This window comes from Ambystoma mexicanum, chromosome 12 (assembly GCF_040938575.1).
Source record: "Ambystoma mexicanum isolate Mex_15411 chromosome 12, UKY_AmexF1_1, whole genome shotgun sequence".
NCBI classification, from domain to species: domain Eukaryota; kingdom Metazoa; phylum Chordata; class Amphibia; order Caudata; family Ambystomatidae; genus Ambystoma; species Ambystoma mexicanum.
In genome coordinates this window covers 971066791-971084790 of record NC_090936.1, presented here as the reverse complement: position 1 = coordinate 971084790, position 18000 = coordinate 971066791, and the positions used below count along the sequence as shown (strand labels likewise).

Here is an 18000-nt window from a genome sequence, read left to right as displayed (position 1 = left end):
TACCTAGGATCCTCCAAGGCTACCACTAGCAAGATACAAACTCTCCAGAATAACGCCCTGAGAGCAGCCCTAGGGATCCCCAGAAGAGAGCATATATCAGGACTCAGTCAACAGAACAATTGGCTCTCCACCAGAGATAAAATTCTCCTAAAAACGGCTTCACTCACCTACAAATCCCTCAACAATGCCGCCCCGATCTACCTGATTAACAGGTTCCATAGACAAGTTTCCGCGAGACCCCTCAGAACGGCTCACAAAGACTGCCTCTCTGTCCCAAATTACAAACTCGCCACCATAGGAGGTAACAGCTTCCCGGTAAAAGCAGCCAAACTCTGGAACTCTTTGCCCCCTAACCTTAGAGCAGACATGCCCTACCTGAATTTCCGCTCTAAGGTCATCTCTTGGCTGAAACTGAAGGACCTCCCAGACATTTAAATGCCAAGGTTTTTCCTCATGTGATCCGTACTAGTATGTATGCCACCTCTATTGTGTATATATTGTATATATTGCTTGTATATATTGTATATATTGCTTGCTTTCTCTGCTATTCTGTACATTCGCCCTACGCCAACTCGTACTTTTACACCTTGTAACCAAGTTTCGCATATTCTTGTACATGCTGCGCCCTGATACCCCTGGGTATAACTGCGCATTATAAATAATAAACTAAACTAAACTAAACTAACCTGGAAATGCGTGCACTGCATTTGAGGGGAAAGTAGCAGGAGTTTCACCGTGGTTGTCCCCCCAGCCTCTCTGGCAATGCTGAATACTCCCCTGACTGGACAATATGGAACTCGGGCGTTATGCCGGTGTTGTGTAACATTTGGTACCCCATACCGAGGCTCGGAACTCTCCTACTTCGCTCTGCGATCTACGAAGACAGGGGATACCGGATGGGTATGGGATATGAAATATTACAGAACACCAGTCCCCCACCCACACACAGGCACCTTGCTCTCCGTCCAGGCTCTGCATGTGCTCTGTCTGAGACACCAGGGAACTCGCCACGTGGCCCTCATTTATTATCTTCCACAGGCGCCGGAGTTACGTCACTCCGCCGCGCGTGTGGCGCAGCACACACCGTTGATGGTGACGTGCTCCGTCACCACACTTCTTTTAATGCAAACAGATGTCATACCTGGTCAAAATCGTCCTTATTTTATTTTTTAAAATGCACGCAGCTTTCAAAAACCATCATTATTGTATTGCACAACTTTCAAAAATCGTCGTTTTTTTATTGGAAAACATATTCAAACTTACATACAGCTGCCAAAATCGTTATCTCCAAAAAAACCGGCCCTTACTGTAATGTAAAACATGCTAATTTCGCTTCCTTTCCCGGTACACGGACAGCTGCTAAATAAAGGACCGCGGCTCAAGCAGCTCGGTTTGCAGCTGCTTCAGTCTGTTTCTACCTAGGTCGGCGTTCGGCTACCAGAACGGCCAAAACCCGGGGGACGCGAAAGATACGGGATACCACATATTACATAACACCGTCCGACAGAGAGTTCAGTAAGGAGGGCGGTATCAAGTTGTTCTGGGGTCTGATTGGAGAACGTTTCAAGGGCTCTGATTGGCGGTGGCTTCTGATTGGTGCTCAGTACATGGATTTCCTGGAGCAGGAACTAGTTGTTCTGTCATTCTAAGGACAGGGAACGGAGGCACAGTTTCAAACATCGCACTGTAACTGATGGATGGGGCTTGGGAAACATAGGGAACCGAACAGAGTGTCACAGGGAGTGGCCGGAACTCTAGGTTCAACCCTTTGACGATAGGATTTAGGATTTAAGGTGACGTAGAGGGTATTGAGGGGAGACATGTCAAGAGATGACTTTACGGGGGAGGGAGATAGCGGCTTTTTACTCGCTGATCTGGTGGGGGAATACACACTGAGCTGGCATTTATTGTGAAAGGGTCGGTATAGGTGGATGTCCTGTACCTAGAGACAGCTGTTTATGAAATAAATGCAGGTGTAGTGTAGTGTGTGCTAGTGACAACGGGTGTCTACCACGAATTACTCGCTGAAGGGCCAGCTTCCAGGGACTACCTGGTCAATTAATCCAAGTGTCTCTGGGTGTTCTTTAAGGGGAAAGTCCAGCTTCATGTAACAGTGTGGGTATTTAATGGATACCAAATTATTGGCCAACATCAAGTGAGCGCCAGGGCGGTGCCTCCGGGTGCAAAGGGGGTGTTTGTATCTCTGGGTCGGTGGCGATAGTTCTGTACCGTTTAAGCATCAACTTCAAATGAACATTGGACCTGCGGCGACAGGTGACACTGTGGAGCTCGGTGCCTGCGGGTGAAAGTGGGGTTCCTTGAGTCCGCAGGTCACTTGTTATCAAGTCGGTGTCCCCAGGTGGCAGATAATCCGCCGTTCACTATTGGTGTCTTCTTAGAAGACGGCAGTCGGAATGAGTTACACAGAAGGGAGTCAGATGGAGTCTGTGGAGAACACAAATTCTGACAGCCCTCGCCCGGTGGAAGCCGCGGGCCGATGTGCTGGAGCAGGTTCTTCTGTCGGAGCCTCGGAGGAGGACAATGAGGCAGACTTGTACGAGCAAGGGCGCCGGGATGAAGTGAACAAGGATATGAAGCTCCGAGCTTTCCACTGGTGTCGGAGCTTTCTGCCTGGAGTCTGGAGACAACTGCAGAATGAGCAGGATATGGACGTGTGCATCGTCAGGTAACCCAAAAGATGTGGTGTGGGGTGGGGATGAAAGAGCTCCGAGGGTTACCCAGAAAAGTTAATGCGGTAGTGCCTATTCCAGAGGAGGCAGAACTCTTACAACATAAATAATGCCTTGTGGCTATCTCACTTCATTCCCTTTATCCATTTTTTTCAGTGTTGAATGACTTGGGCAATGAACGAATATTTGCATGTTAAATAACATTACTTTTGTGTAGATCTGGGGACTGGTTTACAGGAAAAAACGGTTCCTTACTAAATGAGATTGGTTCCAATACATGGGAATCAACACACAACCCTAATTTAGTAACGAAAAATCTGTGTTTGTCGGATTGGAGGTGAACGATTGATCAATTGCAAATGTACTCTTTACATTCTGAATATGCTGCTGTTAATTGAAGCTATACCAAAGTATTTGGAGCTCTTTCCGTGAAGTGAGTCGAGGAATTTTAATATGAGATTTAAATTCACTCTAATACCAACCCTGGAATGTGTTAGTCCCAGGAACATTCTAGACGCTAAAGTGAAATTGCTAATTAATATAAATACAATTGAAACCCTAAAACATCTGGTTATAGTCTGTCTGCGACTACATAGACCTAGGTTGTTCATTTCTATAGGTTTATCAATCCTTACTTTATGGAAGTATGTGAACGAACGCCTGTTGGAGTCCCTAATGCAGTGAGAAAAAAGTTTTTATTTTTTTTTTATTTTGTATAGTTTATTACAAACCTTTAAAATATAATTACATCCTCACAGTTTAATCAACATAGCATTAATAGTTATCTGATTTTTAGCTTTGATAACACATTTTAAGGCGTTGAATTTTCTGCTGATGATGGACCCCAAGTTGTAGTCTTTGAATTTGGTCCTATGAAAATGATTACGAAATAGAATGACAAAGTGCAATATGGTATCCTAGAATAATAACTTACTCTTGTATAATAAGTTTGGCATTTTCAAAGAGAGGTTTTAGGATTTATAATAAGAACGACATGGAATTTAAATCATGGTATTGTATGTTGAATGTTTTATGTTGATTGATAGCATATTTTTGTGAAATTGTGTAAGGTTTTATTTTAAATGTAAAAACCAATCACAATAAAAAATAACATTGACAGTGTAGCGATTTACGTTTCCATGTTGTCTTTGCAGAATGAGTAGAATGCTGAGTGAGCGACATGGAATCTTGCTGGTGAGAATGTTGTTGTATGGTTGAGAGTTCTGAGTGAGAGAGTTGGTGAGATGAAGCCTACCTGGGAGGATGCCGGTGCATGGTTGCCTGGAGCTCTGATGAACTTGACATAAGAAACATAAAAGATGTAATGAAAACTCATTAAAGGAACAACTGGAACATCAAGAGACGTCAGAGTCATCATTGGGAACCCAGAGCTTTACATTGGCGACGAGGATGCTGGCTGTGCTGGGGGGACAGCACTGAGGATGGTACATGCACCGCCCCCCAACCCAAGAAGAAGACCCGCCCAGGTAGGGCGAGCGCTTTATGCTGTAGGCGCAGGAGGGCCCAGTGCATAGGGCAGAGGCACAGAAGAGAGTGAGCAGAGCGTGGGCCAAGGGCCGGCTGGTCTGCCAGCAGTTGGGCAGGTCAAGCACAGTGAAAGGCAGAGGAACTTTGGCAGGGCTCAGGGCCCAGTGACTGTCTGAAGGGGTTTGGGAACCTAAAGCTGCGGCATGGAGGGCTATGGAGCTCAAGGCAGCAGCATTTGAAGAGGTTGGGAGTCTGAGCTGCGCCTGGAAATATTTGGAAGCCATGCCGTGCAGCTGAGGGGCTTGAAGCCCATGGCAGTAGCAATTGGAAAGGTTTGGAGCCTGAGCTTTTCCTTGGAAATTAGAAATCTGGGAGCAATGTTGTGCAGCTGAGGGGCTTGGAGCCCATGTCTGCAGCAATAGGAGAGGCTTGGAGCCTAAGCGGCGCCTGGGGATTGAAGAATCCGAAGGTCATGTTGTGCAGCTGAGGGGCTTGGAGCCCATGTCTGCAGCAATAGGAGAGGCTTGGAGCCTAAGCGGCGCCTGGGGATTGAAGAATCCGAAGGTCATGTTGTGCAGCTGAGGGGCTTGGAGCCCAGGGCAGCAGCATTGGGAGAGGCTAGGAGCCTGAGCTGCGCCTAGGAGAAACTAGGAGACCACTGCTCTCTGGCAGAAGGGGGTAGGTGCCCACTATGAGAACTGTGTTTCTACGAGGGTCGTAAGTGACTTTGTGGAGTTTGGAGCCCATATGCTGTACAGAGGAAGTTCCTGGGGGCCATTACAGCGCCTGGAGGGGTTTGCAGCCACAAGATCTGAAGAGGAGGGTCTTGGGGGCCACTGCAGCATCTGGAGGGGCTTGGAGCCCAAATGCTGTGATGAGGAGGGGCCTAGAGCCCATTGTGGTGCAGCTGAGGGGCATTTTGCCCATTTAGAGAGCGCCAAGGAGCTGGTTAATAAGCTGGTGGTTTATGGATTTACTTTTGTTTTGATTATATGTGGTGTTTTACATAGTATGCAGCAGAGTTTAGTTTAACATGTTAGGTTTTAATTGTCACGTGAGGCCTGTGATATTTTGACACCATAATTGCAACATGAGCATTTTTGTGGGTGAATGTACACTGAATGGGAGTGTGTGGTGTCGTGGCCTTTATTGAGAGACACATATTTGATGTGAGCAATGTCAGCTTTAGGAAGCAGTTGTGTTTAACGCATGTTCTTTCCGCAGATGGACTTTTCAATGCAAAAGGGCAAAGTGGATTGATATAGCTATAGTACATGGCACGGGAAATGTGATAAATGGAACATGCTTACTACATTTTTTGCTTTGCAGGTGGGACTGTTTAAAGGACGTTTGTGCCATTTAGGGAGAACTAAGAAGTTCAGTTAGTAAATTTAGCAGAAATGTTATTAATTTTAAAGCACTGTTTTGTTGTTGCAGTGTGGGGATCTGCATGTGTAATTCTTAGTGGTGTGCTAGAGATTTGGCATTTTGGTGATTTTGTGCTCCTGTGCTTGATGGAATGGTGTATGGTGTGTTCAATGGTGTTGTTCTTCACAGCAGTTGAGTTAGTTTGTTGGACTCAAGGAACACAGGTGACGGATAAGGGGTGGCAATATCGCACTGTTTGTGCTGTTTGGATGTTGTTTCACTCAGACGTTTGGAACGTCCAACCTGGTTATTTGATTGTGAGGTGCACATCACAGTGTTGTGTATTTATTTGGCTGTGAAGTTATGGGTGGCTGAGTGTAACAAGAGTACTGTTGTTCTGGTGAAAGTGATGCATTTATTTATATGTTGAGTGTGACAATGCTTTCTCAAAGTTGTGTTGGGTCTTTTGGTGGATCTTTAGGACACAGGCAACGAAGTGGGGGTGGCGGCATAGGTACCTTTGGGTGCAATGTGTTATTGTGTCGTTTCACTCGGGTGTTGGGAATGCCCAGCCTTGTTCTTTGGTGTGTGTGGTGCACAGCTCAGAGTTGTGTGTGTGGTGTGGCTATGAGTTTAGTATTGGTTATAGTTTTTTTGTGGTAGAGGAGGAGATAAGTTAGAGAGATACCTGAGCTGTTGAAGATTGATTGCTAGTGGTACAATTTTCATTGGTAGGTGTCCTTCCTTTACTGTGTAGAAAAGGGAAGGGGCATCGTTAGTATTGTGTTATGGTACCATTTGAACTGGTAATGCGTTCAGGTTGTACGGGTGTGTTGATAGTTCATGTGGTTGAGATGCACGCGCATGTGTTGGAGTGTGTGTGTGTGTTGTGAGTGTGACCGGTTTTGGTAGGCGTTGTTGTTGTTGTGTAAGGAAGGGGGATATGTAGTGATTTACGTTTCCATGTTGTCTTTGCAGAATGAGTAGAATGCTGAGTGAGCGACATGGAATCTTGCTGGTGAGAATGTTGTTGTATGGTTGAGAGTTCTGAGTGAGAGAGTTGGTGAGATGAAGCCTACCTGGGAGGATGCCGGTGCATGGTTGCCTGGAGCTCTGATGAACTTGACATAAGAAACATAAAAGATGTACTGAAAACTCATTAAAGGAACAACTGGAACATCAAGAGACGTCAGTCATCATTGGGAACCCAGAGCTTTACAGACAGTTCATTGATTGGTGGATTGGGGACATGTCCTTAACTGCTCACCTTAAGAGGATGACTGCCATTAACGGCCGTGTTCCCAAAACACAGTGAATCCAAGCAACGTGGGTGGTGTCCTTAAGGATATCCTTCAGTGTCATGGTGTGGGGGTGAGAGACAGTAAGAGTGGTGATGGCTGCAACAAGGAAGAACGATCATGTGACACATGATGTACAGTCTAGAACACCCAGGGTGACATGGCAAATCTTGCAGTTGATGGACAGCAATAGGGGTAGCATAATTAATTTAATGGTGACAGTACAGAGAATGTCTAAAAAGTCCCATTTTGCTTGTGATGAACTAAATCACAGTGATCAAAATAAGAATTGGTAAGCGGGAGCTAAAATCCGCTCCTGGGTATCGGGTGTTCTCTAGTAAGCAGACTGTGGGGTTTGAGGAGGTAGTACAAAGAATACTGAAAAAGTCCTCCTTAAAAAAAATATATATTTTTACCAGTAGTTATTTACATAAAGGAGGAGCGATGCTCTTGTGATCACGCAAGAATGTACGATTTGACAGGAAGCAGTGAGCTTCTTGCAATGGGGTGAGTTTGAGGGACACTCTGACCAGGTTGTGGAGGGGAGTTAAAGGAGCAGTCACCGGGGAGAATACATAAGTGTGTTTGGAGCAGGTGGGCACAACCGTTTGTTAGTAAATAATAATGTAAGTAGGTTTCATCAATTCCAAGGAGCTATTCGGCGTAAAGAATCCTAAGGCACAAGGATGAAGATAAGCAAACAAAAAAGACTGGGTGTTTCCACTCAGTGGACCGAATGCTCACAATCGGCTCTTCTACAGAAAGCTCTGATTTTTTAATGTTTGTTTGTTTGTTTAGTTATAGCGCGCGCCAGACCCGAAGGTATCCGGGCGCGTGTGCAAGAATACTTTAAGCTTGCAAGTTACAGTTACATTCCAAGTAAATACAGGATCCATTGACAGCAGGAAAAATGATTACCCTAAAAAGTTTGTACACGGGGTAATATACAGGGTTATATACACTAATATTTATACATAGTGATGTATACACAGTATACATTGAGAGACAAAAGCAGGGTGGAGTAGGCTAGGGGAAGAGCATATAAATAAGTATGCGTTCAACTACAGATTAACAGATGGATAAGACGTAAGTAGTCCTGGTGTCGGTCAGTTACAGGTCATTTTCTTTGAGCCATTTAATGCAGTTAAGTCTGAAGTGGGAATAGGATTGGTCAGACCATAACGAAGTAGGGAGGGGGTTCCACAACTGGACTGCTTTGACAGGGAAGCTGTTCCCTCCGGCAGTGCTCAGTTTAAATGGGGGCACAACTAGCTGGTTGGTATATGCTTCTCTGGTGGGTCTAGTGGAAGTTCTTCTTTTGAACCTTTCTGTTAGGTATTTGGGGGCTAAATCATTAATACTTTTGAATGTAAGTGATACTGTTTTAAGTTTAATTTTGTCCGCTGTAGAGAGCCAATTAGATTGTCTTCTGACATCTGAGATATGCTCTAATTTGGGATTCCTAAGGCGGCTCTAAGGGCATTATTCTGCAAGGTTTGGATTTTTTTGCAATGTGTGTTTATTCGACCCTATATATAGTGCGTTACAATAGTCCAATTTGGATATTACCAGAGCTCTTGATAAAGTGAGGCAGCTGGTAGTGGACAGGAATGGTTTTGCTGCTCTAATCAGTTTACAGGTGTATGCAGTGCTAGAGGCCATCGCATTCACCTGCTTTGTTAGAGAGAGGCAAGAGTTGAGGTAAAAACCTACCTATTTTGCTACTTTAATGGTGTTGCCATCTATAACAAATGATGAATAAACATTGTTCAGTTTTTTGATATCTTGTGTATTACCGAGGATGATGGGTTCTGTTTTGTCATCATTCAGGCATAGACCATGATGGGCCATCCATGCCTGAATGATGAGGTATATCTTATTCACCAAGGCCAAATCCTGTTCATAATCCCCAGAAAGTGGGATGAGGATCTGAGTGTCATCTGCGTAGTTAGTGTAGGTGACACCCAGAAGGTCCAGATCATCGAACAGGGGCTTCGTGAAAATGTTATACATGGTAGGAGGGACGCAGAAGCCCTGGGGAACGCCACATGTGTATGTACTTGGTCAGCCGCTGCAGAGGTAGAGAAAACCCTCATAGTTCTACCACTTAAGAACAACTTGATCCATGCAATGGCATGTGTAGAGAAGTGGGCTGCAGATTCCAGGTGGGTACAGAGCACATCATGATCTACCAAATCGAAGGCCGCTGAGAGATCCAGTAGGAGGAGTAAGGCTGTTTTTCCAAGGTCTCTCAGCTCATCGACCTGGGTTTTGAGATCAATGAGCGTGGTTTCTGTACCGTGCTGATGCCTGAAGCCTGATTGTCTGGTACCTAATAGTTGATGCAGCTCCAAGTGTTTTTGGATGTGTAAGTAAGCCACTCTGTCTAGTATTTTTAGCAGAAATGGTACCGTTGTAATTGGCCTATAGTTAGTCGGCATGGACGGGTCCAAGGTTTGCTTTTTAAGGAGGGGGAGGACCCATGATTGTTTGAGGTTGTCTGGTATCGTGCCTGAAGCAAAGGAAGCATTAATGAGTTTAGAAATAAATGGGGATAGGTCTCTGGCCGCATCTTTTATCAGTTGGGCTGGGCATATGTCACCTCGACGGTTGGAAGGGTTGAGCGAGAGTATTATATTTTCAATCTCTAAAATAAAAGTGAAGTTGAATTTTTGTTTTGGATTAGTAGACATAGGTGGTTTACCTCTTTGAGTGGTTGAGGGAGGAATATTTTGTTTCTTTTTCTCAATTTTAGTTTGAAGTGTAGCTATTTTGTCATTTAGTGCTTTTTGGATGTTGGAGCACCACATTTTATTTTTGTCTCAGTTGTCCGGGGCATGGATGGGGTTTTTCAGTTCCTTTAGTATAATGAATAGCTGTTTGGTTCCGGATTTAGCCTGCAATATTCTGTTGTTAAAGTTCTCTTTTTTAGCTCTCCTTATTTCATTTTTGTAAGTCTTAGAGGTGTTGATGAGAGCTGCTTTCTTAGTCTCAGATGGAGTTAATCGCCAGGCGGATTCACATTTGTGTTTTTCAATCCTTAGGGATTTGAGGTGAGGGGTGAACCAGGTGCTCAAGTGAGCTCTGGGCTTACTTTTTCTCATTTTCAAAGGGGCAATAGTGTCCAAGGCTATGGTCATGGTTGAGTTGAATTCATTCTCTAGGGCTGAAGGGCTTAGTGATTCAGGTAGGGCGTTTAAAGTTGGGAGGATAAGTGGTAGCAGTTTGTCTGTGGTTATGTTTTTTTTTCTGGTTGGTAAGGGGGGAGCCAATATATTTTCCTTAGGTTGGGTGGTGTTTTCATTTATGAGGAAGGTTATTAGCGCATGGTCTGTCCAGATTTGTGGGCTGACATCAGTAATAGTTACATTACAGTTGTGGTTGGCTACCCAGTCGAGTGTTCAACCTTTTATGTGGGTAGGTTGTGATATTCTTTGGGTAAATCCTAATTCTGTGATGACATTGGCGATATTGGCCACTTGTAAATCTTTGTGGCCGTTGAAACCTCAGTTCAAGTCTCCCAGAAGGATTGCTTGCTATGAGTTCTTTAAGTTATTTGAGAGGATCGTAGAAATGTCCTCCTCAAAAGTTCCAATTGGATCTGGTGGCCTATGGATGAGGTGTATATTGATAGATTGAGTGGAAGAGGTTAAGAGTTTGGCGGTTAAGGATTCACAGGATTTGGTGTTTGACAGTGTTTCTATTTTTATGGTGAGATTGTTTTTAGCGATGATGGCTAGGCCGCCTCCTCGAGAATTGGTTCTGTCTTCTCTGAGGATGTTGTAATTCGGGGGCAGGGCAAGCATCAGAGCGGATCCTGCTGCTTGGTGAAGCCAGGTTTCCGTTATGGCTAGGAGGTCATAATCACCTAATTGGATGAGATCGGCAATTTCGGTAGCATGTGTATTAATAATCTAGCATTAATAAGGGCACCCTTCAGAGGGGTGTTTGGTTTAGGCGTTGCAAGGGTGTCACAACTTTCTTTTTGGTTGACCTCTTGCTTAATTTGCAGTGAGTGTTAATAGGACTGTTAAAGTGGGAGTCTCTTTTAGTGGGGCAGGTGCTTAGTGGCATTGAGTTGGGAGTCTCTTCTACTACTAGGATTGGTGACTAGTCTGGCTGGAGGTTCATACATTTTAGGTAATCTTGATCGTAATTTGGCATTTCTGCTTAAGGTGTCGCATGGGATGTTTGTTAAGGAGTGCTAGGGGATAGGTAACTTTATAGGCTGAAAGATAGTGTCTGGGGTGAAGATCGGTAGGCGCTCATAGTTCGATGTTGCGGTGGGCATAAATTGCGGTAGGAGGTTTGCATATTACTTCATAATTAATTGAACGGTTGCAATAATATCCAAAATTAGTACATTGACTCTTTAGAAAAAGTGCCCAAATTCTTGTTTGTCTTGAAAGGCAATGGCAGTCTTGACAATGTTATCTGCTCATTAGCCAATGCATTTCAAGGAATTCAATTCCATCTTCAGGGCTGAGCGCTTTTACGATCACAGCATGTTACATCAAAAGCAAAATACAATTTAGAAAATATACATCATTGCATATAATATGTAATTCAATATATGTGCATACCCTGACATCAGACATAATGAATTGAAATACGGGTAAAAAGAAAAACATATTGAGGGTTTTGTAATCTTCATGTTTGAAAAATATGTGCAGTGCTTTCACATATGTGCAAATACATCAAATATATTGAAATATGCCTGTGATAATAAAGCCTGTGTATCTGCAAAAACAATGAGAGAAACTGTGATAACCAAACTAATTGGTTATGGATCTCAAATATGCAAATGAGCCCTTGCCTCAGCGCTAGTTCATAGTAGCCGATTGTTTTGTTTTTAAAACATATATTTTATTATTTTTCAATTTAATCAACATACATACACCAAAACACGGTGCACAACTACAATTCCCTAACATTTCCCTCCTCCCCAACTCTCCCTACCCTCGGAGCCTCGCAATTCCCCAGTTTTCCCTTCCTAGCTCATGTGCGTCACACTTTCCTTCATTCCTGAGGAGCTGCCCTCTTCGGGCTCCTCTTGCCCAGACCCTGACAATGAGGCGACCAAGTGTAGCCAGGCTGTACGTGTACTCGATTCCTCCTCCCACTGTCCTCCCTCTGTCCACCGCTTCCCTCCACACCACTGTTTCAGCTTCCACCCACTTCAGGAAATCCCGCCACCATGCCTTTGCATTCGGTCGGTATTGCTTGCCTTCCAGCTCATCGCTATCCCGCGATTAGCTAGGACATACGCCAGGTCTTTAAGTTTGCTCACATGTTTAAGTTTGCTCAGTCTTGGGCATCCCCCCCACCATGCACGCCCACAGAGTCCACATCCAAGTTTATCCCTTTATCCGCTAAGAGGTGTTAGGTAAGATTTCCACAGGGCTGGTAAATCTTCCTTGCCTGGTTCAACTCCAGAACTTTTTGCTTTTCTAGTGAGATATTTTCCATTAATACCTCAGTGAGTGGGAACCTTTTTCCACACTCACCTGTCTTTAACTCTTTTTAGGGGTGTCATTTTTAAGACTCTCCATAGTGTCTTTTTAAAGTTATCATGTCTAACAACTTATTGGCAATAAGTGCCTGTTGTTGCTGGGTTGCCCTAGGGGCTCCCCATTTAACTTTCTTGTGCGAACCTTGAGTGAACTACAGTTCCCAAGGGTAGAAAGGATCTTTGGATCCCTTTTACATTTACTTCTGTGAAACCAGCACACCCCACCTTATGTGGAGTGCTGGGGAGATACAATGTATCCCCTTTCACATTTAAACTGTAACAATTCTGTTACAGTGACAAGCCTACCTTTAATGGCTGGTGGCAGTGATACCTTTTACTAATTTGGTGCATCTTTACCGCGTGCTGTAATCACAGCTGCAGTAAAGGCACCTAAGGGTGCTCATTTTTACCAAAATGGCCCCTGTCTTCTTTTTCTGCCATTTTAGTGTTTCTTGTCGTTTCTTGTTCCTTCCCCTGACATCCAGGGCGGGAAAATCCTTTGTTTGAGTTTTGTCTTCGGCGGGAGTCCCCTGGACACCCCGCCCAGGCTCCAGTCAGTCTGTAAGCACAGGAAGTGGGGGAGGGGTCCCAAACTTCCCCCTCCTTTGTCTTAGGTCTTCCTTCAACTGGGCCAAATCCCAGTGGGGGGTTGGCTGTCCTGATTGGACAGCCAAACGCCCCTTTCTTGTAAAATGCGGGGAGAGAATGCAGAGGTTGTGTTGCAGTTCCTGATAAATACTGGAAACCTGGAAGCTGAAGTCATGTCGACCACTGGAACCGAAAACCGAAGAGGATGACGAAGGAAAAGCGGCGGGAATGATTTCCAGCGGCCGGAGAGCCTGCTTTCTAACCGGAGCCTGCTGCAGCCCTTCCTTCCGATCGACCTGGGGTCTCCGAAAACGACGACCCGAACCCAGAGCCTGGTGAGACCCACTAGACTCAAGACGACCTGCATTTTGAGCCATCCCACGGGTTCCTGCGACCTTGCGATCTTGCAATACCCCAATACCCTGGGACCTCCTGCCACTGTGCGGTGCACGGTCTTCCGAATTCCGAATCTCGCTGAAACTTCGTGGGCATCTTGGTCTATCTCAAGAGACACGAATCGAGTCCAAAAAGTCCCCTCACAAGAGTGCTGGACCTTTTAAACGACGAGAATTCAACCGCGATTTTCTGTCTTCCTCTGTGCTCCTTGAAAAGGCGCCAGACCCGCAGAACCGCATTCAGCTGTGAGAGAAATCTTGCCTAGAGCCTTCTTCATCGATCCCTGCTGCAAAGTCCCTTCTGAGGTCTTGTGTTCAGTCTCCAGGACAAGGAATCCAGTGACCGGGTATTTGGCTGCAGTCCCTGAAGTTCTCCTGCTGCAATCTCTTCTTCATTGCTGAGGTACTGTGTTGGCTTGGGTATATACTTACCTTAAGCCTGTTGGGATTTCTGTGTAGTCCTGGGGTGTTTTCTGTGATTGGGAGGTCCCTCGTCCAGTACACCCAGTCCCACTGCTAGAATCCTGCTGGGGTGTCTTCTGTGAAGCCCCTGGACCCTCTTCTAACCCTAGAAGTAAAGTACTCACCTGGTTGCCCAGTTTTCCTAAGGAAACTCTGGCTTTTGCTACTAAAGAACTTATTCTAACACTGCCTGTTGGTCACTAGTCCTAGTGACCCCCCCTTCTGCCACTGAGAACACTCATGCTCTAAGGGAAAAGACTTTGAAGGGATGGGGACTTCTGCCTAGAAAAGAAATCAAGTGTTTTTACTTACTTGTAAAGAGTTGGTTGGTAACTGTAATTCTAAGAGTGAACAGTTACAAAAGTTCTTACTGATCTTGGATGTGTGATGCACTATTCTTAAAAGTATGGTTAACATCTTTCCTTCCTTAGCCACTGTTTTGCCAGTCTAAAAGAAAGTAGATGTGAAGGTATTTTACTCTCCTGTGATTAGGTTGTGCCTCTTTACAAAAGTAATGTGTTGGTTTCACCAGATTATTCCTGAAGGGTAATTGTATGAGTGTCCTCCAACTGTTGGTATCACCAGGTTAGTCCTGTTAGGATAACTGTATGAGTGTCCCCCAACTGGGTCTTGCTTCCCCTGACTTGCTGCTAGCCTGTCTTTAATAAGTCTACATTAGGTTGTTGCCTACCTAGAATTAGCTATTCAGTAAAGTGTGACATTGGGTTTTACTTTCCCCTTCATTGTGAAGTTAAAGTAAGTGGGTTTTACTTAGCTTGTGTTAGCTGTGTGCCATCCAAAACAAGTTACAAGAGTTATTGCTTATCTCCATCTGGGGTTCCCTGATTTCCAAAGCATCTGTAATTGTATATTACATCCATTAGGTTTTGCTCACCTGGTATAACTGTGTGTTATGACAAAAGTAGTGATAGGTTTTTACTGCACCTAGAATAAGTGTTTCACTATTCACCAAAAGTATATTGTCCAGTTGACTGTTTATGTGATTTGTTCCAAGAGTCACTGTACAACTGGAAGGGCCTACTGTCCTTGTATTACCAAAAGTAATCTAAAAGTAACCATTGGTCTTTTACTCCCAAAGAATAGGCTTGACCTATACTAAATGCGTATAACAAGGTTTTGACTTCCCTAGAACTACTGTTAGGTGTTCCAAATAAGGTCTATACTTGGGTCTGTGTACTTTCAAGTATAGTGTTGTGTTTTATATTGTGATTTCATATAATGTTTCAGTATTTACTTAACCCCTAGATTTATCTGGGCCTACTTGTATTTAAATAAATCCTTTATTTTTATAATACATAGTGTTTCAGTGTTTCTTTGGATCATTTGTATTACAATTTTCACTTGTACTGTATCTACTGCCCTCTCTCCCTCCTAAGATAAGCCTGGCTGCTCTGCCTACGCTACCATGTACTCAGGTGGTACAGTCTTATACTAAGAGTGGAGTCTTGTACTGCTTCAGTTGAATGGTTTTACTAGGCCCTTAACTGGACTTCAGAAAAACTGTCCTAACAAGAGGTGCGCTAACTCTTCCAAATATCGTGCTATTTCCGGGCATGCCCCATCCACGCATCAATCTCTCCACATTTCGGGCATGTCTGTGTCCTAGCGTTCGTAAACTTGGCAATCTTCTTAGGGGTCAGATATACCCTATGGGTGACATATAGCTGAATCTGTTGCAGTCTCACATTTCTTGACACTTTCTTATGATATCCTTGCATTCTGACCCATAGCCCATCTTCTATTGTTTTGCAGCCTTCTTCCTCCCAATCTCGCCTCATCCGGACCACCTCCTTCCCCACTCTGGATATCATTAGTTCATAAATTCAGGAGACCTCATGGCCTCCATCAGACACCGCCTGAAACGTTTCTATGGTGGCATCCAGTTGCCGGGTCAGCTCCGCTTCCGACCACGTTTCTTTTACCAATTTTACCAGCCTAGTGTATGTAATATATTGGCTGCCGTGTAGACCTGTGTATCAAATTCTATTTGCTCCCCTTCTTGTCACACATCTCCAATGGTTGTTATTCACACTGGTTTCCAGTGTTCTCTGATAGTCCTCAATTGCTCATCTCTCCCTTTTAGTGCCACTAGTGGTACCTGTTGGGAGCACGGAAGCGGGCTCCCCATCACTTGGCAGGCTCTCCGCCAGATCTTCATTCCCAGGTCTAGTAATGTGGACCCCTTTCCCTTCGGAGATTCTGATAACCACATGCATTCATTCAGAAAAAAGGTGCATACTCCGCCCTCAACAATTTGGACTCTGGCGTGGGATCCTCAGACAACCATCTTGCTATGTATTGGAGCTGGCTAGCCAGGTAGTACACCTCAAAGTTGGGCATTCTAATCCCTCCTTGTTAATACAGGTTTTACAATTTCCACAATGCTATTCTATCCATGGTGAAGAACGGTTTAGGTATCATTTACGGGACATTCGCAAAAAAGTGCAGTAGCCTGGGTAGTACTATCATCCTCAGTAATGCCGCTCTGCCCATCATAGTTAAAGGTAACCGGACCCAGAATACCATGTTACGTTCTATTTTCCCAATCACCTTCTCTGTGTTGTGTTTATGTTTATCCTCGACTTTGTGATGTATGTCTACCCCCAGGTACCTGAAAGTAAGTATCACCCTATCTGTAACACTGCTAGTTTGTATCGTGGTATTCCCACATGTCTGCCTAGGGGGAATATGGTAGACTTTTTCAGGTTCATTGTTATGCCAGAGAGTATCGCGTAAGGTCCCATTACCTCTAAAATGTACTGTAGGTTTTCCTCAGGATATCTCGGGTATAGCAACATATTATCTCTGTATAGCGATATCGGATGCTGTCCCCCAATCGTACTGATTTCTACCTCGCTATATTGTTGCCTCAGATATATCGCCAAAGATTCCAGAGCAAAGATAAAAAGCATCGGGGACCAAGGGCACCCCTGCCTGGTGCCTCTGCCCAGGGTCCATCGTTCTCAAGTGATTGGTCTCGTTCGGACCCGAGCCACCTGCTCACTGTACAGCAGCTGAGCCCACTTCAGGTACATTGGTCCCATCCCATATCCCTTCAGAACGGCCAACAGCCACGGCCGTTTGACCGAGTCGAAGGCTTTTACTGCGTCCATGGAGACTATCGCTATTTCTTGGGGGCTCCCCTCCGTCTGGTCTATAACATGATGAAGCCTCCTTAGATTGTCAGAGATACACCTGTGTGGGACATACCCCGATTGATCAGGGTGTATAAGTTTATTTATCACTGGCTTCAATCTGTCCGCCATCACTACAGTAAGTATCTTGCTATCCTGGTTGAGCATCGATAGCGGTCTATAAGATCCGCAGTCCGCACTAGGCTTGTCTTGCTTGAGGAGAGGAATAATAATCGCTTCTCTGATGGTCTCTGGCAACCTACCCATGCCAAACGCCTCATTTAGCATGGCTAACATGGTGGAAGTAAATCTGCCTTATGTTTTATAGAACGCGCTTGGGAGGCCGTCTGCCCCTGGGGCCTTGTTAGTGGGCAGTGTCTGGATAACACGCTCCAGCTCTTCTAGCGTGAGTGGGGCCTCATTCTCCCTATCCGCTTTCCCAAGCTTAGGCATATTGATCTCAGCCAGTGTATCCCATATGTCAATTTCCTCCTCCTCTATATTGTTTGCGTATAACTTTTGATAATATTTATAAAAGCAATCATTCACCCCTTCTTGAGTGTCCTCCATCCTCCCATCCTCCCTCTGCATTTCTGTTAGGATATCAATGTTACATAGATGGAAACAAGTTGCCCAGAGTTATTGCATATTATAATGTTAGTTTGTTGCTGTTTGTCCGTGCGCTCGGAATGTGGATCCCGAACCTCAAGGGTTCCGGGTTCCGAGCGCGGAGGAGAGACAGGGAAAAGACAAGGCTGTGGACGTTGGTTGAGTCCCTCCCGGGGGTCGTCACCGGACTGAAATAAAAGACTTCTTATTGACAAACTACTGAATCCCTGGTGATCATTGAACATAACAGCTGGCGACGAGGATAAAGGATTTTTCAGACGACCCCCGGCACGATCAGCTAGAAAGGCTACGGATCGTAAAAGAAGAGTGAGCGGCCACGCATCGACATACGCTCGGGAGAACTGTTTGGAATACAGGTACCGGCGATAATCTTATTTATCACAGAAAATGACAGTATGAAGGAGTGGTAGAAAA

The 18000-nt window shown here is 44.8% G+C and overlaps 1 protein-coding gene across 4 annotated transcripts in view; it reads left to right on the top strand.

The window, feature by feature from the left end:
* The first annotated feature begins 1595 nt into the window (after nucleotides 1-1595).
* Nucleotides 1596-18000, top strand: part of CHKB (choline kinase beta) — a 461430-nt gene continuing 445025 nt past the window's right edge. For 2 of the 4 annotated variants that reach the window (XM_069629457.1, XM_069629458.1), the window contains exon 1: nucleotides 1596-2686. In XM_069629457.1, the coding sequence (XP_069485558.1) occupies nucleotides 2415-2686 (272 nt within the window). In that variant the 5' untranslated portion in view covers nucleotides 1596-2414. The remainder of the gene's footprint in view (nucleotides 2687-18000) is intronic. The other 2 variants (XM_069629455.1, XM_069629456.1) reach the window with 2 other exon arrangements.